General features: G+C 41.5%; 1 protein-coding gene across 1 annotated transcript in view; it reads left to right on the top strand.

Moving 5' to 3' along the window:
• The window catches only part of qsox2 (quiescin Q6 sulfhydryl oxidase 2), a 50818-nt gene that overhangs the window by 5655 nt on the left and 23132 nt on the right, over window positions 1-22031 (top strand). Inside the window, exons 2-3 of the mRNA XM_024418315.2 lie at window positions 20878-20978; window positions 21067-21115. Of these exons, the coding sequence (XP_024274083.1) occupies window positions 20878-20978; window positions 21067-21115 (150 nt within the window). The remainder of the gene's footprint in view (window positions 1-20877; window positions 20979-21066; window positions 21116-22031) is intronic.

The raw sequence follows: 22031 nt of genomic DNA, 5'->3' as shown, positions 1-22031 counted from the left end.
ACTGGAGCCTGGAGATGGTATCATGGCTGACAAGGGATTCACCATCGAGGGGATGTTGGCTGATGTTGGGGCAAAGCTAATCATTCCCCCGTTGAAGAGAACAGAAATGAGGACACTGAAAATATGCAGGCCATAGCTCATCTGAGGACTAGTATGAACCCATATTAGCCCTTCAAACCCACCTTCTACTGTCCTACATTCTTCCTGTTCAGCTCTGCCCAAATTCCTTAACTTGTTATGGCTGCAATCCCGATATCAGGATCAATATGACAACTACCAGTGAAAATTCAAACCACAGAAATCTCATAATTACAATTCCTAAAACATACATGTGTCTTATATAATTTTAAAGCTATTCTCGTTGTTAATCCCACCCAAGTATCCAATGTCAAATAGGCTTTTCAGCGAAAGCACTACAAACGATTGTTAGGTCTCCACCAAACCACAATAAGCACAGCCATTTTCCAGCAAAATATAGCATTCACAAAAAGCATAAATAAAGATACAATTTATCACTAACCTTGAATTATCTTCATCAGATGACACTCATAGGACTTCATGTTACACAATACATGCATGTTTTGTTTGATAAAGTTCATATTTATATAAAAAAAATCTTGTTTACATTGGCGCGTTAGATTCACTAGTTCCAAAAACATCAAGTGATTTTGCATAGCCACATCATTTCAACAGAAATACTCATCATAAATATAGATGATAATACAAGTGATACACATGGAATTATAGACATACCTCTCCTTAATGCAAGCGCTGTGTCAGATTTCAAAAAAAGTTTACGGAAAAAGCAACCCATGCAATAATCTGAGACGGCGCTCAGAACCGTAGCCAAATTATTCTCCATGTTGGAGTCAACAGAAACCAGAAAATACATGATAAATGTTTCCTTACCTTTGATGAACTTCATCAGAATGCAGTCCTAGGAATCCCAGGTCCACAATAAATGCTTGATTTGTTCGAAAATGTCCGTTATTTATGTCCAATTAGCTACTTTGGTTAGCGAGTTTGGTAAACAATTCCAAAGTCACAAAGTTCGTCCACTATAACGTGACGAAATGTCCAAAAGTTCCGTAACAGTCAGTAGAAACATGTCAAACGATGTACTGAATCAATCTTTAGAATGTTGTTTACATATATCTTGAATAACGTTCCAACCGGAGAATTAGAATTACTTCAGATGAGCGGTGGAACGCAAGTACTTCCCCTGTGAACGCGCCTGGTGAAAGCATGGTCCACTCATGGCTGTGGTGACTATTTCCTGTGTCAATCGACCCCCCTTCACATTAGTCATCAGACAAAGTTCTATTGACTGCTGACATCTAGTGGAAGGTGTAGGAAGTGAAAACTCATCCATATCTCGCTGTAATTTCAGTGAGACCTTGGTTGAAAATATGCCACCTCCAGGAAAAAAAAACAGGAAGTGGAATTTCTCAGGTTTTTGCCTGCTATATGAGTTCTGTTATACTCAGACATAATTCAAACAGTTTTAGAAACTTCAGAGTGTTTTCTATCCAATACTAATAATAATATGGAAATATTAGCAACTATGACTGAGGAGCAGGCCGTTTGATATGGGCACCTTTTCATCCAAGCTACTCAATACTGCCTCTGAGCCATAAGAAGTTAAGATGAAATCAGTGACTGACTGTTGTGTAAATTCGTTTTTGGTAAATATGTTATTTCTTGTTGGTACACTTTTTTTTATGACAGTCATTTTCAATCACCTTGTATGACCATTGTAAGTCAGTCATCTTATGGCATTCCCTGTGACAATCAGTTCTATTCTGGAATTTGTTTGGGGAGACTGCATTGTAGACCCCATCCGGTAAATAAAGTTGTTGACACTTCAAATCCCTTCAGTTGCACACTCTTCAAAATGGTCAAACATTGTTTAAAATAGAGCCAATGTTTTAAAATAAACACCATAAACAGTATATTGTAGGCACACACAGAGCTCTATCAGTAATGCAGAGCAATGTTTTGAACATTGCAATGTTTTTTTACACCTGTAAATTTTGTTTTTCAAAATATTTTTGAAAAATTGGACGCACACACAGTTCCAGCATTAAGTGTAAAGCTGTCTGTTCTTGTCTTTGTTGCTATGTGCTGGGTGGCTAAAGATAAGTCACACCATCTGGCCTTGAAGACAACAGCAGCATTATTTACATAATTTACAATTACATCCCCTCAGGCCATTTTCAGATACTCATCCATGTACAGTACCAGTCAAACGTTTGGACATACCTACTCATTCAAGGGGTTTTCTTTATTTTTACTATTTTCTTACATTGTTGAATATTAGTGAAGACATCAACACTAAGAAATGACATATGGAATCATGCAGTACCCCAAAAAGTGTTTAAAAAAATCTAAACAGTCTTGAAAGAGTTCCCACATATGCAGAGCACTTGCTGGCTGCTTTTCCTTCACTTTGTTGTCCAACTCATCCCAAACCATCTCAATTGGGTTGAGGTTGGGTGATTGGAGGCCAGGACATCTGATGCAGCATTGTCCATCAACTCTCCTTGGTCAAAAAACCCTTACACAGCCTGGAGGTGTGTTTTGGGTCATTGTCCTGTTGAAAAACAAATGATAGTCCCACTAAGCGCAAACCAGATGGCATGGCTTATCGCCGCAGAATGCTGTGGTAGCCATGCTGGTTAAGTGTGCCTTGAATTCTAAATAAATCACAGACCGTGTCACCAGCAAAGCATCCCAACACCATTACACCACCTCCTCCATGTTTCATGGCAGGAACCACACATGCGGAGATCATCCGTTCACCTATTCTGCATCTCGCAAAGACATGGTGGTTGGAACAAAACATCTCAAATTTGGACTCATCAGACCAAAGGACAGATTTACACCAGTCTAAGGTCCATTGCTCGTGTTTCTTGGCCCAAGGAAGTCTTCTTATTATTGGTGTCCTTTAGTAGTGGTTTCTTCGCAGAAATTCGACCATGGAACTCTTTTTTTATGCAGTCTCCTCTGAACAGTTGATGTTGAGATGTGTCAGTTACTTGAACTCTGTGGCATTTATTTGTGATCAATTTTTGAGGCTGCTCACTCTCTAATGAACGTATCCGCTGCAGTAGAGGTAACTCTCGTTCTTCCTTTCCTGTGGCGGTCCTCATAAGAGCCAGTTTCATCATAGCGCTTGATGGTTTTTGCGACCGCAGATAACTTTCAACGTTCTTGAAATGTTCCGTATTGACTGACCTTAATGTTTGAATAAAATATAATAAATAAAAAGTGCAAAGTGCCCTTCCCTTATCTACATTAAAATAATTTAATTTCAGTAGTCCTCTTTTTTTCTATTTCACATAGTACACCCTTGTGGTTTAATATGTATGTATCTGTTGTAGGTAACTAGGCTCCAACAATGAATAATGTGGATCAAATAAATAGCATCAAAGGATACCATACAGCTTACAATAATTAACACCTTGTGAAACAGCTGCAAAAACCAACCCTGTTATATTTAAGATTTTAACACAAACGTTGAGAGTTTTGGGCCATTAATTTCTCACAGATTTGTTGTGCACTCACATGGCAATCATGGACTGAAATATTCTGCTGTGTGGAATATAGAGGAGGTGGTTGCTGTGTGGGTGTCACTTGTTGCTGTGTGGGTGTCACCAGGCAATGCTGCTCTCTTTGTTCTGAGTGTGTGCAGTGCTAGTGTTTTTAGTTAATCTTTGTATCTCAAATATTATGTGCTCAGTATGATAGAGCAAGATAACTTTCTTAGCAGATCATGACAGTGGCTGTAGATTATGTAATGAAAAGTTGGAGGGTGGTTGGTAATGGAGGACATCAGGTGAATACGTGTCTGGGTGTTGGGCAGAACCCCTAGGTTCTGGAGAACAGGAGCAGAGTTAAAGGGAACAGGGTAGGAGACAGAGACTTAAACAAGCAAACACACAGGTTACACTTTACTGTGAAAAAAATCGATGGATTAGTGCAGTGTTAGAACTGGGAGATATGTACTTTTCAACACTTGGAAGGTATAGCCTAACTCAAGCTGGTCCCCCTCCAATGCAGAGCACAGAGAATTAGACTGATTTGGACTCACTGGTTCTGGTGGGTGGGATACCTCCTGGGGGGCTCGGACAGTCGATGGTCCTAAAGTCATTTGAAGAGGTACATTTTTATAAGTTTAGCAGAACTACCATTTCTTGCTATCTCAAATGTCAACCAAAGCTTAACATACTTTGTCTTTTGTGCTTCACTGAAGTGTAGGGCGTCAGTGCTTCCAGTGGTCGACCGTCCAACTTCTCCAACTGTAGAAGATTGTTGGCTTCCACCGAGGTAACCCTAGGAAGAGAAAAATATCAGTGTTAGGGAAACTTAAACTAGTGTCAGGTTATTTTGTGTGCAAATCCAAGTAGCTATTGAGATTTTTTATATTCACTTTAACAGATTGTTGACCCCAGCTAGTAGCGAAAGAGCAAGCGATGTGTCCCAGGTCTCGCCTTCCCTTTGTCCTTCTTCCAAACCAAGTAATTCTCCTGGATGTCGCAGCACTTGGTCCCTTTCTTGATTCTGCTCCGGTAGCTCTCCTTCTGTTTCTCCTGCGCCTTGTCCATGTTCAGTCTCACCTTGATTGATGACAGGAATGACATGCAATTATATTTCATATTACAAATACATTACAAATACATTTCTTACATATCTCTTGGAGGGCAGGAAAATAAATTAACAGCTGACTATCATTTTTACCTGGTCAAAAATCTCCACATCCTTCTCAGTCCATGCCTGAAGGTAGTCCTTGAAGGTGTTCTGATCTGGTTCGACAACTTCCACCACATCAGGTGGAGTTTCAGTGATCTAAAAGTACGTTATACAAAATAGCAATAGTCAAACAACACTAAGTCGATCAAACAACACTAAGTCGATCACAAATTTATAAGACTACAGTATATGCAATAATTGTATATACAATTGTGTTGTTTAGCCTCATTCGACAGCTGCGGCTCCCGCCTGTACTCGGCCTAGATGCTGCTGTTGTGTGCAAAGAGAATTACCTTCAGGTTGTTCTCCCACCCTTCCTGGTACCAATCAAGGAACTTGCCCATGGCAAGAGGGTCTGGGTTGGTCCTTTCACCAAACCTGGAGGAGGGGGTAGGAAAGCGTTATCTATTGACAATGTAAGATATTAAAATGTCTGATTTATGTACAATGGAAAAACAAAAACAAATGGTAAAAAATAAATAAAACTAACCTTTGGTGACAGAATATAACCTGTAACATCTGTACCTTGTTAGGGAGATGTACTTTTTTCTTACATCTATTGTGTCATACAGAATGCAGATTTTCATATTTGTAAGGACACGCACACACATTCTTTGATATTGCACTCTGCTGTGGTCAAATAAAGAAACCATTATAACATTTTAATTGGGACACTTACCGATCATGTGCCATGGTGAAACAACTGATGGGCTTCAACCACAGCCTTCAACCTCTCAAACTTCTGCATGCTAGACAGGGTACTGACCTTTTAAGCAAACAGTGACAAATTGAAACATTATGTGCTCTCTGATAAGACATTCATTGAAATAATACTAATTTCAGATATAATAGAATGTACTTAACCTTTTCTTTATTAAGTACATTCTATTATTATTTCACTTGCCCAGCTGTCCACCTCCTTGACAATTCCATGTCAGAATAAGTGTAGGTTGATTTTGGCAGTCATGTGTCTCACTCCGAAATGGCCAGCATGCATCTGTCAGCACGGCCTCCTCTTTAGTAAAAGTCACCCTCCTGTGTGGCTGGCCATCCTTCCCCCTGATTAAGGGTATTTGGAATTACCGTAATTGCTTACACCTATCCATTTGATTGATCAGGTTTAACTTATAGCTAGACACCTCAATATGACAGAGATATAACTATCAGTGGAGGCTACTGAGGGGAGGACGGCTCATAATAATGGCTGGAATGGAGTCAATTGAATGTATCAACCACATGAGAACCACGTATTTGATACCATTCCGTTTACTCCATTTCTGACATGAGCCATCCTCCTTTCAGCAGCCTCCACTGAACTACATGTATAGCTCGCAACTAGCTAACGTTAGATGGAAAATGTTTGTTGAAAAGGGTTGTACATAGCTAAAACAGTCCAGTTATCTAATTGAAGTTAACTGCTTAACATTACCTTGAATTGTGAATTTCTCAATGTTGCGATCAGTCTTCATAATACTTTGCCTGGTTTGGAAAGACAAAAGAAAATCTCGAGGGATGCCTTTGAAGTGCAAGCTACATACAAACAGAAAGCTGCAATAACAGTTACAGTAGCTTACTTGCTAGCTAGCTAACGTTAGCTAAATAAAACTGTCTGGCTAGCTAGCCAGCTACTGTAGCTGGTTAGCTGACTAGGCGGGCTGAGGTATAAAATTATAAGTACATTAGCTAGCAACGTCAATCTTAAAACAGCTTAAATGATTTATTCCTATTTAACAATATGTACTTATATAATGACAAATACATGGTAAATAAAGTTTTCTCTTTCCAGTATTTTCGGTCCTCTGAAGCAGTAGGTAGTAGGCAGGTTGTCACAGTCAAAAACACCTACCTTGGAGAGCAATTCTGAGGTAATAATTTTGTGCGTCCTGAGCGTGCGTTTATGTGGTGAAATAGAACTAGAACTGCCTGCGTCCTCCTTCCTTCACGACTGCTACGAGGTAAAATAGAGCCAAACAACCAGCATAGCAACGGACGCTTTGGTTAATTTAATCCGGTCAGAATGTTGCAAGTTGTAGCAACAGAAGCTTGAACTCATCGAATCCCATTGTGACGTAGATTGGGACACTATTTGGCATGACAGGTCCTCAGTTTCCCACGCCAGTGAGTTTGGGACAGACACCGTTGTAGGCCATTTGCCCAAGGCATAAGAAGCAGTGCTTGACTTAGGCAGGAGCTCACCGGAGCTCAGTACCGGCATCTCAAATGTTCTACTGCTTGAGCTCCTGCTCCTCCTATAGAATATTAGCTCAAAAGTATTATGGAGCTCCTACACCTAAATATAAACAGTACCAGCACCCAAAATGATTACCGGAACCTATTTCAGTCAAGCACTGATAAGAAGTAATCAGGTAGGCCTATTTCTTGACGTTTCCACTGGATCAGAGCATGACGTTTTTTCATTATCGTAAGGGAGAAAGATGGAAAGATTTTTCAAATACGTTGAACTCTATGGTCATTCTCAATGGTTGTAAAAACACTTTTTTTGTTTGCCTGTTTTGAGGTGAAGAAAACATTTCTTTGAGAAGCTCCACAGCTTGTTAGTGGTGGTGCGTTAAGCCAATCAGAAATACTATCAGATCCCCAAATGGGCACGTTTAATATGCCTACATTTGGGCCCAGGCCAGGTAGCCTATAGCCCTACTTGTGTGCTTGCGCATTCCTACTCAACATTCACGTGAGCACTCTAAACAAAAGACAATGACTAAATTGACGAAACTCATAAGAAATAAACCAAAATTGGTTTCTCACAAGTGTAGCATAGTTGGTGCGCTCTGCAAACAATTTGTCCACTTCGACAATGAGAATGGTAAGACTGGAATAATAATATTTTATGCATTAACAGAAATGACTGAAACAATCATTGTAGATTAAGAGTTAATGGTAAATGTACAACTGGTGACGTCTACATTGCCCATGCAGCATTTATGGTGTACGGCCTCAGCAGAAGGCAGGGCATTCATACTACTTGCGCTTCGCTGAGCAGTGCAGAGCTGTCAAGGAAGTAAATTTGTTTATACAACATGTACCACCCCCACCTACCGTCAACCAATTATGTCAATGCGGAGAAGCTATACAGAGCCCTCAGCATTGTTACAAAATTTGGGAGGCGCATGGAAATGCGGTACGGACCTTGTTTTGGTAAAACATGTAAGGTGTTTGGCAGTAAGTCCAACCGGCCTCAGAACTGCAGACAGGTGGGGTTATGGTATGGGCAGGCATGAGCTTCGGACAATGAAAGCAATTGCATTTTATCAATTGCAATTTGAATGCACAGAGATACTGTGACAAGATCTTGAGGTCCGTTATCGTACCATTCATCCTTTGCCACCACCTCATGTTTCAGCATGATAATCCACGGCCCCATGTCACAAGGAACTGTACACGATTCCTGGAAGCTCAAAATGTCCCAGTTTTGCATATTCACCAGACATGTCACACATTGAGCACGTTTGGGATGCTCTGGAACAGTGTGTTCCAGTTCCCGCCAATGTCCTGCATCTTCGCACAGCCATTGAAGAGGAATGGGACAACATTCCACAGGCCACAATCAATAGCCTGATCAACTCTATGTGAAGGATATGTCGTACTGCATGAGGCAAATGGTGGTCACACAGATACCTGGCTGTGGTAGCTGCTAGTGTAGGTTATTCATTCATCTCAGTCGAGAGGTGATTAGACATTAGCTAACATTACTGTACATTTCAGTTACAATACGAGCTCAGCACTGCGAATTTTTCTGTTAAGTTAAACAGAAGTTACCTTGCCAGCTACATCAGTCAACTAAAGAGTAGACTGTTTCTGATCTGCTTTCTTTTAGAACTTGATGAAGGAGCGCAATTACATACAGTGCATTCGGAAAGTATTTGGACAACCTTGACTTTTTCCACATTTTGTTACGATACAGCCTTATTTTAAATTTGATTTAAATAAAAATCTACACACAATAAAAAACAGGTTTTTAGACATTTTTGCAAATTTATAAAAAATAAAAATAATATTTTATATTGCCACTGTATGTGAACCCTTTGGAAATGCCTGGATTTCTGCATAAATCGGTCATAAAATTTGATCTGATCTTCATCTAGGTCAGAACAATAAACAGTCTGCTTAAACTAATAACACACAAACAATTATGCGTTTTCATGTCTTTATTGAACACACCGTGTAAACATTCACAGTGCAGGGTGGGAAAAAGTATGTGAACCCTTGGATTTAATAACTGGTTGACCCTCCTTTGGCAGCAATAACCTCAACCAAATGTTTTCTGTAGTTGCGGCTCAGATTTGCACAACGGTCAGGTGGAATTTTGGACCATTCCCCTTTACAAAACTGTTTCAGTTCAGCGATATTCTTGGAATGTCTGGTGTGAACCATCGGGTTGAGGTCAGGACACTTACTGGGGCACTAGAAGTCATATTTTCTTCAGTTGAAGCTATACTGTTGTTGATTTACTTCTGTGTTTTGGGTCGTTGTCCTGTTGCATCACCAACTTCTGTTGACCTTCAATTGGGGAACAGATAGCCCAACATTCTCTTGCAAAATGTCTTGAGAAACTTGAATTCATTTTTCCATCAATGATAGCAAGCTGGCCAGGCCCTGAGGCAGCAAAGCAAGCCCAAACCATGATGCTCCCTCCACCATACTTTACAGTTGGGAAGACGTTTTGATGTTGGTGTGCTGTGCCTTTTTTTTCACACGTAGTGTGTTCCTTCCAAACAACTCAACTGTAGTTTCATCTCGTCCACAGAATATTTTGCTAGTAACGGTGTATAACATCCAGGTGCACTTCTGCAAACTTCAGAGGTGTAGCAATGTTCTTTTGGACAGCAGTGGCTTCTTCTGTGGTGTCCTCCCATGAACACCATTCTTGTTTAGTGTTTTACGTATCGTAGACTCGTCAGAGATGTTAGTATGTTCCAGAGGTTTCTGTAAATCTTGAGTGGACACGAGAATTTTTCTTAACCTCATTGAGCATTCTGTGCTGTGCTCTTGCAGTCATCTTTGCAGGACGGCCACTCCTAAGGAGAGTAGCAACAGTGCTGAACTTTCTCCATTTATAGACAATTTGTCCTGCCGTGGACTGATGAACATCAAGGCTTTTAGATATACTTTTGTAACCCTTTCCAGCATTATGCAAGTCAACAATTCTTAATCTTAGGTCTTCTGAGATCTCTTTTGTTCGGGGCATGGTTCACATCAGGCAATGCTTCTTGTGAATAGCAAACTCAAGCTTGTGAGTGTTATTTATAGGGCAAAGCAGCTCTAACCAATATCTCCAATCTTGTCTCAATGATTGTACTCCAGGTTAGCTGACTCCTGACTCCAATAAGTCATTAGCCTAGGGGTTCACATACTTTTCCCAGCCTACACTGTGAATGTTTAAATTATGTATTCAATATAGACAAGACATAAACTATTTGTGTGTTATTAGTTTAAGCAGACTGTTTGTCTATTGTTGTGACTTAGATGAAGATAGATCAAATTTGATGACCATTTTATGCAGAAATCCAGGTAATTCAAAAAGGTTCACATACTTTTTCTTGCCACTGTACCTTATTTACATAAGTATTCAGACCCTTTTGCTATTTTATTTATTTTTTATTTTACCTTTATTTAACCAGGCAAGTCAATGACGGCCTAGGAATAGTGGGTTAACTGCCTGTTCAGGGGCAGAACAACAGATTTGTACCTTGTCAGCTCGGGGTTTTGAACTTGCAACCTTCCGGTTACTAGTCCAACGCTCTAACCACTAGGCTCCCTGCCGCCCCGATATGAGACTCAAAATTGAGCTCCGGTGCATCCTGTTTCCATTGATCATCCTTGATGTTTTTACAACTTGATTGGAGTCCACCTGTGGTACATTCAATTGATTGGACATGATTTGGAAAGGCGCACACCTGTCTATATAAGGTTCCACAGTTGTCAGAGCAAAAGCCAAGCCATGAGGTCGAAGGAATTGTCCGTGGAGCTCAGAGACAGGATTATTTTGAGGCACAGATATGGGGAAGGGTACCAAAAAATGTCTGCAGCATTGAAGTTCCCCAAGAACACAGTTGCCTCCATCATTCTTAAATGGAAGAAGTTTGGAACCACCAAGACTCTTCCTAGAGCTGGCTATTCGGTCATACAAGGTTCGCAACAAACATTATTTACCACAGCCTCAAATGTCATAAACCCTGCCTGTTTGTACAATTTTGCCTTTTAAAATCTGATTTTAACCTTAACCTTAACCACACGGTTAACATTATGCTTAACCCGCCTAAACATAGATTAAGACCAAAAAGCAAATTTTTCTTTTCATACATTTTTACGATATAGACAATTTTGACGTTGTGGTAACTAGTGCAAATCCTTAATTTGGCTTCAATGCACTGATGAGTCTTTACATAGGAATGAATGGTATCACCTGATCGATGGCTTTTTCCATTCATATATACAGTCATTGGTTTCAATGCTTACATTTTCTTGGAAATGCTTTATCCTAGTAGTAGATACAGGGGCAAGGTGGGCCTACCTTTTTAATTTTTTTTTATCTCGTTTGTCCTCTGTGACCACCTAGCCAATTCTTTAATTTTCCAGTAATTTATTTTTATTCTCTCTAACAAGCAGCAGTTTAGCTATAGTATTATGCTCATCACATCAGGAAGTATGAACCGGTGTAGCACATAGTACTTATTTTAATCAGACGCACGAAAAAGACAATGTTTCGATCCAAGTTGGATCCTCGTCAGGTTTCGGTCCGAGTTGTATCTTCGCCAGGACAAAATGTTGTCGTCTTTGTGCGTCTGATTAAATCACCATACCAGAGTTGCAGATATTTACTTTTTTATTTAAAATGTTCATCTATCCTGCACCTGATAAGTTGGATGTGAATATTTTTCATTTTTCCCCTCGTTATTTGCTCAGCACTAAGATGTATACAATAGACAAGATTGATCATGTTGGCCTAAATTCTCACTAAGAAGCATTCTGCCGAATTGCATGTTTTTTAGGGAGGCAGACTGAGTTCTTGAGAAGACGAGGAAGGATCACATCAGAGAGAGCTGTTTAATTAATACATTATACCTCTCTTTGTTGGCACATGCTGTCGGCTGGCTGGCTCGTGAATGGGCGCCAACCAGCTGTTACTCTCTCAATGGGGGTCATTCAGGCTCATTGTTTCCTATTGACCCATGGGCTTGCATTTCTCCACATGAGCCCAGACACATTAAGGATCGTAGGAAGATGGAGAATAGGAACAGCCCATGGACACCACTGGCTCCACGCACAGCCTTTTCTTTCCATACAGTTGCGGGGGGTTAACCAACAGTTGTTTTGTATTGCCTTCAGGCACAATTTAAATAATCAATCTGTTGCTTTCTCCACCAACAATCTATTTTGCCTGTCCTTTAACTTTTTTTCCATTAGTGCCGGCCTGTCGGCTAACCAGCCGGTTACAGACTCAGTTTCAGCTGGCTACTTTTTCCACTTCGTCTTAACTAGGCTACTTTTCAATTTGCTAGTCCGTCGAGCCCTCTCCCACTAGAATGAACAATGTGCACATTTTAGTGATCTATTGATAGTATAGGTGCCTGTCACTCACAAAGCAATTGATGACAGGGATTTTCAGTCTGCTGTCAGTCCCGCTTTCCGGTGTGCGCAGTGGTTGGTTGCTGTCAAATTTCGTTACACAGAGAAGGGAGAGAGCATGATGCTTGTGAATTTGCACGTCCCATGTAATATAAGTGGTAACAATGAGTCAAAATCCACTTAGCCTAATTATTGTTTTCTGGAAGATTTATTTTCTTTCGCGTGTTTCACATAGCCTATGCGCCACGACTCTGTGGTTGGCTATTTACTGTGTTTTGATTGACAACTGAACAGCAAGTGTTGACTAGTTTATAAAAGGTGTTGAACTGATGGAATAAAGTAGATCTTCTACATCCTTTTGCCATTCTAAAATTATGCAACGTGGTTATATGTCCATGGTAATGCATTGGTACCAATGGTTTCCTTTCCTAGGATGTCGGGGCTTGGCAGACAGTGATGCCAAAGTGTGTGTCAGTCAGTGTAGCCTACCATTTCAGATGAAACGTGTTAGCCATCCTGATCAGCTTACCGGGTGTTTTTATTTGCTTAAATCACTGAACACAATAGGTTCTTATTAGAGACAGGCTTCTATCTCCCTGACCGCACATCACTGAGGTGGGAGCCTTTAATTTGCCTCACTAATTTGCATAGGCTACTGGTAGGCCTAGGCTTTTTGTCGATTTGCTGCAGATAAATTATGAAAACATTTTATGAAGATGGTGAATCATCATAGATAGTGGAGAGCCTCATTCTGGTCCAAATATCAGAATCGGGGCCCTTATGGAATCCAGGCATTAAAACGGAATTCAACAATATAAAATGTTTTATTGATGTTAGTAGAGAATCAACTAACTGTATTGAAAATGTATTAATTTGCCCAAGTTTATCATAAGACATGAACAGAATATATTATTGATTCGTATTTCTTTAACTTTCTGAAGAGGCAACAACTATGCCCCTGTCTGTGTGGTGCGCGTCTAACACTTTATAGCCGTTAGTGATGCTAATGTAAACAGTTTCATTTCGTTTACAATAACGTCTTCATATCGCAATCATGTGGTTAATCAAAATTCTATCAATGAAATAAAAAAGACACAAACCAAAAAAGTAACTTATGTTGCCATAGCCAACTACATTAAAAATAACCTACATAAAGCCAACAAATAAAAACATTGCAGCCTGCAGTTAGAAAATGTACCAGATTTTAAATATCCTATAAATCCCATTGGCTACCCATGGCCTGTCTGCAACGAACTTGAAACATTGTATCAACTATTAACTTGGATCCAGCCCAAAGCTTGTTCTGGTGAACTTGCAACATTGTATGAGATCTGCACCAGTGAGTCCCGATCTGCACCAGTGAGATCGGGACAGACACAACTATAGGCTATTTGCGGAAGGGATAAGAAGAGGCAGTGCTTGACTTGGGCAGGAGCTCACCAGAGCTGAGTACCAGCACTTCAAATTTTCTTCTGCGCTCTAAACAAAAGACAATGACGAAGTTGACAACTCGTAAATGGAATGAAATTAACCAAAACTTGTTTCTCACAAGTGTAGCATAGGTTGTGCACTTTGCAAACAGTGTGTCCACTCCGACAATGAGAACGGGAATGCTGGAATAATATTGAATGCAATAAAATAAACTTTGGTTACAGTAATTTATTTCACATTTATTTAACCAGATAGCCTAGTTGAGAACAAGTTCTTATTTACAACTGCGACCTGGCCAAGATAAAGCAAAGCAGTGTGACACAAACAACAACACAGAGTTACACATGGAATAAACAAACATACTGTCTATAACACAATAGAAAAAGTATATATACAGTGTGTGCAAATAAGGCAATAATTTGGCCATCGTGGTGAAATAATTACAATTTAGCAATTCAACACTGGAGTGATGGATGTGCAGAAGATGAATGTGCAAGTAGAGATACTGGGGTGCAAAGGAGCAAAAATAAATAACAGTATGGGGATGAGGTAGGTGGATGGGCTATTTGCAGATGGGCTATGTACAGGTGCAATGATCTATGAGCTGCTCTGACAGCTGGTGCTTAGTTAGTGAGGGAGATATGAGTCTCCAGCTTCAGTGATTTTTGCAATTCGTTCCAGTCATTGGCAGCAGAGAACAGGAAGTAAAGGTGGCCAAAGGAGGAATTGGCTTTGGGGGTGACCAGTGAAATATACCTGCTGAAGCGTGTGCTATGGGTGGGTGCTGCTATGGTGACAAGTGAGCTGAGATAAGGCGGGGCTTTACCTAGGAAAGACTTATAGATGACCTGGACCCACCAAACCAGTGGGTTTGGGGACAGATGTGTAGTGAGGGCCAGCCAAAGAGAGCATACAGGTCACAGTGGTGGCGAGTATAGTGGGGCTTTGGTGACAAAACGGATGGCACTGTGATAGACTACATCCAGTTTGCTGAGTAGAGTGTTGGTGGCTATTTTTTTAAATGACATTGCCGAAGTCTAGGATCAATAGGATAGTCAGTTTCATGAGGGTATGTTTGGCAGCAAGAGTGAAGGATGCTTTGTTGCAAAATAGGAAGCCGATTCTAGATTTAATTTTTGATTGGAGATGCTTAATGTGAGTCTGGAAGGAGAGTTTACAGTCTATTCAGACACCTAGGTATTTGTAGTTGTCCACACATTCTAAATCAGAACCATCCAGAGTAGTGATGCTGGACGTACGGTCAGGTGCGGGCAGCGATCAGTTGAAGAACATGCATTTAGTTTTACTTGCATTTAAGAGCAGTTGTAGGCTACGGAAGTCTAGTTGTATGGCATTGAAGCCCGTCTGGAGGTTAGTTAACACAGTGTCCAAAGAAGGGCCAGAAGTATACAGAATGGTGTCGTCTGCGTAGACGTGGTAACAAACATTGTAGATTAGGAATTGAGGGTTAATTTATGTAATGGGGAATTGATATACACTAACAATCAAATGCAAACAAACACAATGAATGTGCACAAATTGGTGGGAGAGAGCGCATTCTGGGGAGAGAAGTGCATTGTGCATCTGGATGCTTGGTCATTCTGACATCTGTATTGGCCATACAGCATTTACGGTGATATAGCCTCAGCAGAAGTCAGAGCATTCATTTGCCTAGTTAAATAAATCGTTTGCGTTTCTCGGAGCAGAGCTGTTGTCAAGAAGTGAGATTGTGTTCATACAGGATGTACCGCCCCCGCCTACCGTCAACCAATCATGTCAATGCGGAGCTATACAGAACCCTGCGGTACAGAGCTCAATTTTGCCTCTGCATGTCTCTGGAGGCTCTGCAATTGTGTCCCTCTAATATTAATAATATGCATGTCAATCTCTCCTGGCTCAAAGCTTTCTGTTTGAACTACTACCTCAAAGTGGAGGAGAGATTAACTTCATCAATACTTGTATTTCTGAGAGGCATTGACATGTTGAATACACCGAGTTGTCTGTTTGAACTATTGGTGCACAGCTCAGACACCCATGCATATCTCACAAGACATGCCACAAGAGGTCTCTTCAGTCCCCAAGTCCAGAACAGACTATGGGAGGAGGTGCACAGTACTACATAGATCCATGACTACATTGAACTCTATTCCACATCAATAACTCTTGAGGGCCCAGAATATTTTATACAATGTTGCAAGTTTGCTAGTGAGTTTCGGGTTGACCCAGTTGACAGTTGATACAATGTTTCAAGTTTGACTATGCATGGCCTGTCTGCAACAATGTGTTTTATTTTTATCAGGATATTTTCTACCTGCAGGCTGCAATGTTATTTGTTGGCTTTATGTAGGCAATTTTTACATAGTTGGCAATAAGTTACTTTCGATGTATATAATTTTCTTTGAGATAAAATCATTGTCTGTGTTTAGCGATACAAAGACTATTATAAATAAATCTGTTTCATGAAAATTTGCGCGTGACAAATCACAACTGGCACGCAGATCGGTAGAAATGGTAAGATAAATTGGCGCTCCAAATGGAAAAGGTTGCCGACAGCTGGTGTAGCCTATTACCATTAACTTCGGGAGAATAATGGCAGATTCTGCGAAGGCCAGCAGCAGGAGGAGGAGGGTCGGGAACAGTTAAAAAAAAATAAAAAATATTCTGGTTAGGCTGTCACTCCTGCTTGAGTCATTTGTGTGTCTTATTTAATACAACAGTGTGCTTAAAACATCAGACAAGTTCAGTACATACAATGCATCCGGAAAGTATTCACATCCCTTCACTTGTTCCACATTTTGTTACGTTACAGCCTTATTCTAAAATTGATTCAATAGGTTTTTTTCCTCATCAATCTACACCCTATACCCCATAATGACAAAGCAAAATCAGGTTTTTAGAAGAAAAAAAAATGTGAATGTATCACATGTGCCCTTTACTCAGCACTTTGTTGCTTACAGCATCAAGTCTTCTTGGTTATGACGCTACAAGCTTGGCCCACCTGTATTTGGGGAGTTTCTCCCCCATTCTTCTCTGCAGATCCTCTCAAGCTCTGTCAGGTTGGATGGGGAACGTCGCTGTACAGCTATTTTCAGGTCTCTCCCAAGATGTTCGATCGGGTTCAAGTCCGGGCTCTGGCTGGACTTGTCCTGAAGCCACTCCTGCGTTGTCTTGGCTGTGTGCTTAGGGTCATTGTCTTGTTGTAAGGTGACCCTTCGCCCCAGTCTGGGGTTCTCGGCATTCTGGAGAAGGTTTTCATCAAGGATCTCTCTGTACTTTGCTCCGTTCATCTTTCCCTCGATCCTGACTAGTCCCTGCTGCTGAAAAACATCCCCACCTGCTGCTGAAAATCATCCCACAGCAAGATCTGCTGAAACCAGATGCTGCTACTTCATCTGGTTTCCTCCAGATGTGACACTTGGCATTCAGGCCAAAGAGTTCAATCTTCGTTTCATCAGACCAGAGAATCTTGTTTCTCCTGATCTGGGAGTCTTTTGGCAAACTCCAAGCAGGCTGTTATGTGCCTTTTTAACTGAGCAGTGACATCCGTCTGGCCACTCTACCATAAAGGCCTCATTGGTGGATTGCTGCAGAGATGTTTGTCCTTCTGGAAGTTTATCCCATCTCCACAGAGGAATTCTGGAGCTCTGTTAGAGTGACCACATTGGGTTCTTGGTCACCTCCCTAACCAAGGCCCTTCTCCCCCTGATTGCTCACTTTGGCCGGGCGGCCTGTTCTAGGAAGTCTTGGTGGTGCCAAACTCATTCCATTTAAGAATGATGAAGGCGACTGTGTTCTTGGGGACCTTCAATGCTGCAGACATTTTTTGGTACCTTTCCCCAGATCGGTGCCTCAACACAATCCTGTCTCAGAGCTCTGCAGACAGTTCCTTCGACCTCATGGCTTGGCTTTTGCTCTGACATGCACTGCCATTTGTGGGACCTTTATATAGACAGGTGTGTGCGTTTCCAAATCATGTCCAATGAATTGAATTTACCACAGGTGGACTCCAAGTTGTAGAACAGGGGTGGGCAAACTGAAATTCAACGGAGGGCCGCATTTTAAAAATCTATTTACTGGGGCCTCCCGGGTCGCACAATGGTCTAAGGTACTGCATTGCAGTGCTTGAGGCGTCACTACAGACCCGGGTTCAATCCCAGCCTGTGTCACAGCTGGCTGTAACTGGGAGACGCATGAGGTGGCGCACAATTGGCCCAGCGACGTCCGGGTTAGGAAATGTTTTGGCAGGCTGAGATTTCCTTGTCCCATCGTGATCCAGCGACTTCTGTGGTGGGCCGGGCGCATGCACGCTGACATGGTTGCCAGGTGTGCTGTGTTTCCTCTGACCCATTGGTGCAGCTGGCTTCCGCATTAAGCAAGCATTGTGTCAAGAAGCAGTGCGGCCTGGCTGGGTTGTGTTTTCCGGGGACGTTCGTCTCTCCCAAGTCCAAATGGGAGTTGCAGCGATGGGACAAGACTGTAACTATCAATTTGGATTCCACGATATTGGGGAGAAAAAAACATCTCAAGGATGGTCAATGGAAACAGGATGCACCTGAGCTCAATTTTGAGTCTCATAGCAAAAGGGTCTGAATACTTATGTAAATAATGTTTTTGTAAATACATGTGCAAAAAAAATCTACAAACCTGTTTTCACTTTGTCATTATGGGGTATTGTTTGTAGATTGGAGTTGCTCATTGGTTTTTGGAAATAGCGGGGGCCTGGCTGGCTACTTTACTTTTTCTATACAGCCCCAAAATCCTTATTTATTGGCGGTAAGACTGACCTGTGAACGTTGGTGTTTTCCGTATCAGAATGTACAGTCGTGGCCAAAAGTTTTGAGAATGACATTCATTTTCACAAAGTCTGCTGCCTCAGTTTGTATGATGGTAATTTGCATATATTCGAGAATGTTTTGAAGAGTGATCAGATGAATTGCAATTAATTGCAAAGTCCCTCTTTGCCATGCAAATGAACTAAATCCCCCCCCAAAAATTCCACTGCATTTCAGCCCTGCCACAAAAGGACCAGCTGACATCATGTCAGTGACTCTCTCGTTAACACAGGTGTGAGTGTTGATGAGGACAAGGCTGGAGATCACTGTGTCATGCTGATTTGAGTTCGAATAACAAACTGGAAGCTTCAAAAGGAGGGTGTTGCATGGAATCATTGTTCTTCCTCTGTCAACCATGGTTACCTGCAAGGGAACACGTGCCGTCATCATTACTTTGCACAAAAATGGCTTCACAGGCAAGGATTTTGCTGCCAGTAAGATTGCACCTAAATCAACCATTTATTTGATCATCAAGAACTTCAAGCAGAGCGGTTTCCATTGTTGTGAAGAAGGCTTCAGGGCGCCCAAGAAAGTCCAGCAAGCGCCAGGACCATCTCCAAAAGTTGATTCAGCTGCGGGATCGGGGCACCACCAGTACAGAGCTTGCTCAGGAATGGCAGCAGGCAGGTGTGAGTGCATCTGCAGGCAGGTGTGAGTGCATCTGCAGGCAGGTGTGAGTGCATCTGCAGGCAGGTGTGAGTGCATCTGCAGGCAGGTGTGAGTGCATCTGCAGGCAGGTGTGAGTGCATCTGCAGGCAGGTGTGAGTGCATCTGCAGGCAGGTGTGAGTGCATCTGCAGGCAGGTGTGAGTGCATCTGCAGGCAGGTGTGAGTGCATCTGCAGGCACAGTGAAGTGGTACAGGGATTGGAATGCTGAGGACTGGGGTAAAATAATTTTCTCTGAATCCCCTTTCCGATTGTTTGGGGCATCCGGAGAAAAGCTTGTCCGACGAAGACAAGGTGGGCGCTACCATCAGCCCTGTGTCATGCCTGAGACCATTCATGTGTGGGGTGGCTTCTCAGCCAAGGGAGTGGGCTCACTCACAATTTTGCCTAAGAACACAGCCATGAATAAAGAATGGTACCAACACATCCTCCGAGCAACTTCTCCCAACCATCCAGGAACAGTTTGGTGATGAACAATGCCTTTTCCAGCATGATGGAGCACCTTGCCATAAGGCAAAAGTGATAACTAAGTGACTCAGGGAACAAAACATTTATATTTTGGGTCCATGGCCAGGAAACTCCCCAGACCTTAATCCCATTGAGAACTTGTGGTCAATCCTCAAGAGCCGGGTGCACAAACAAAAACCCACATTCTGACAAACTCCAAGTATTGATTATGCAAGAATGGGCTGCCATCAGTCAGTATGTGGCCCAGAAGTTAATTGACAGCATGCTAGGGCGGATTGCAGAGGTCTTGAAAAAGAAGGGTCAACACTGCAAATATTGACACTGCATCAACTTCATGTAATTGTCAATAAAAGCCTTTGACACTTATGAAATGTTTGTTATTATACTTCAGTATTCCATAGTAATATCTGACAAAAATATCTAAAGACACTGAAGCAGCAGACTCTTTGGAAATTAATATTTGTATCATTCTCAACTTTTGGCCACGACTGTACTTTTTGCCTTTTTAGTTTCACTAAATTCATTAACGGCTTAATTAGGATTTGTACCACTGCCTTATAAGGCATCCGCATGCTTCCCAAACAACAGTTCAGAAGAGTTTGTGCATATATTTGGATATTTTGTGACATTTTGTTAATTCTTTACTTTTATGAGTTTTTCCGGGTGTTCAGGGCAAAAGTTTTTTTTCTAGAGGCAAACCGAATTTCGGAGCCGAAATCTATGCCCCTTCGTCAGTGATTGGTCAACTCTAGGGATTCTTCAATAAAGTCTTTGTTGTAATCCAATGGATGACGACTCATTTTCATGCACATTTTTTCATTAACAAATACTGCACCAAACAGATTTGACATCTTTGATGTAAAATTGCACGACTCTGCAAAAATGTAAAAAATGAATGACATTTCTTGAGTTACTTTAGATTAATTCTGACTATTTTTGAGGAAGTGTATACTGGCCATGGCATCTCAAAATGGACAAACATTATTGCCGCTTTCTTCTCGTTTTTCCAGCGAAGGTCTTTTAAGGGAGTATGCGTGCACACTCGTTAGGCTAAGCCACAGCCGAACTGAAACATGCTGATGACACTAATTTGCTTTTGTCCCTGTAACAACAACTGACATCCATTTTCTCTCTCTCACAGATTGGGAGCATGCCATACGGATTGGAGTCCTGGACTGTGCTCAAGAGAATAACTTTGACATCTGCAAGGAGTTTGGCATTCACTTCTACCCCACCTTCAGAGTATGTGCCAGCCAAGATTTCAATCATGTAGGCTACTAATATGCCACTATTGTATTACAGTTCTGCCGCTTGTTCTTTTCTCCCTCAGTACTTTAAAGCACGTGGCCCCACATTTGATGTTGGAAAAACATACAGAGGTAAGATTTTGGTACTTGTAGGTGCATTTCGGGATTGTTTTTGGAACAAAATAAGTAGTTTTGATTTGGATGAACTTATGTTCACAATATTGTTTGTCTGACAAGGTTATGCAGTTTGTAAATGTTGTGCCATACTGCCAAATGTAGACAGACCTGTAGTACCACCGCTGCATTCTAGAATAATATATCCATCTCAAGACAGTTGTTTTCATATTCGACATTCTCCTGAAGTTGTTTCCATAAAGACCTACTGTTAGGGCTGGGATTTATGCCCTAGGAGTTACCCTCTGCAGGTACCAGGCTGCTCAGGCTTACCCTCCGGGACTTACAATAAAGCTGTGACCAGTCGGAATACAACGGGACTACTGAATAAGTTCAGGCTTTCTAGGTCCGTATGCTACAAATCTTCCCAAGATTTATGAATGAGTGGTAGCAGGTGTAGGATCTGTGCCAACCCTGTTTTTGGTACCGGCTCTTGTTTCACTGATTCTGAATTTCTAGTTCGACTGTAAATTGCGGTGAACCCTGCTTGCAGCGCCAACTGTTAGGTTCTAAATAAACAGAGTAAAAAAAACTCACAGACGCTTAGTAAAGCTCAAACCAAGTTTATTCACCCACTGGGTCATACAGCTGCACAAGACAAAGAACATATTCACATAAGTTCTGGTATGTAACCCTTTCTCCTATGCTGAGTCTCCTCCTACACATCTGAAAAGCCAATACATCTCTGTTGCTTGACAGAACCTTAGTGATATCTGTTCTTCCTCACGTCATCTGACCTGACCTCTGCCCAAATTCCTTACTCCTCCCTATAAGATCCCTGATGTCTAACAATAACATATTCTGACAGAATGTAAATGTTCTACATTACCCTCTCTCCCTCTGTCATGAATGAGAATATTTCATATTTTAAAGT

This window comes from Oncorhynchus tshawytscha, unplaced genomic scaffold, assembly GCF_018296145.1.
Source record: "Oncorhynchus tshawytscha isolate Ot180627B unplaced genomic scaffold, Otsh_v2.0 Un_contig_766_pilon_pilon, whole genome shotgun sequence".
NCBI classification, from domain to species: Eukaryota; Metazoa; Chordata; class Actinopteri; order Salmoniformes; family Salmonidae; genus Oncorhynchus; species Oncorhynchus tshawytscha.
This window is presented reverse-complemented; position numbering and strand designations above follow the sequence as displayed.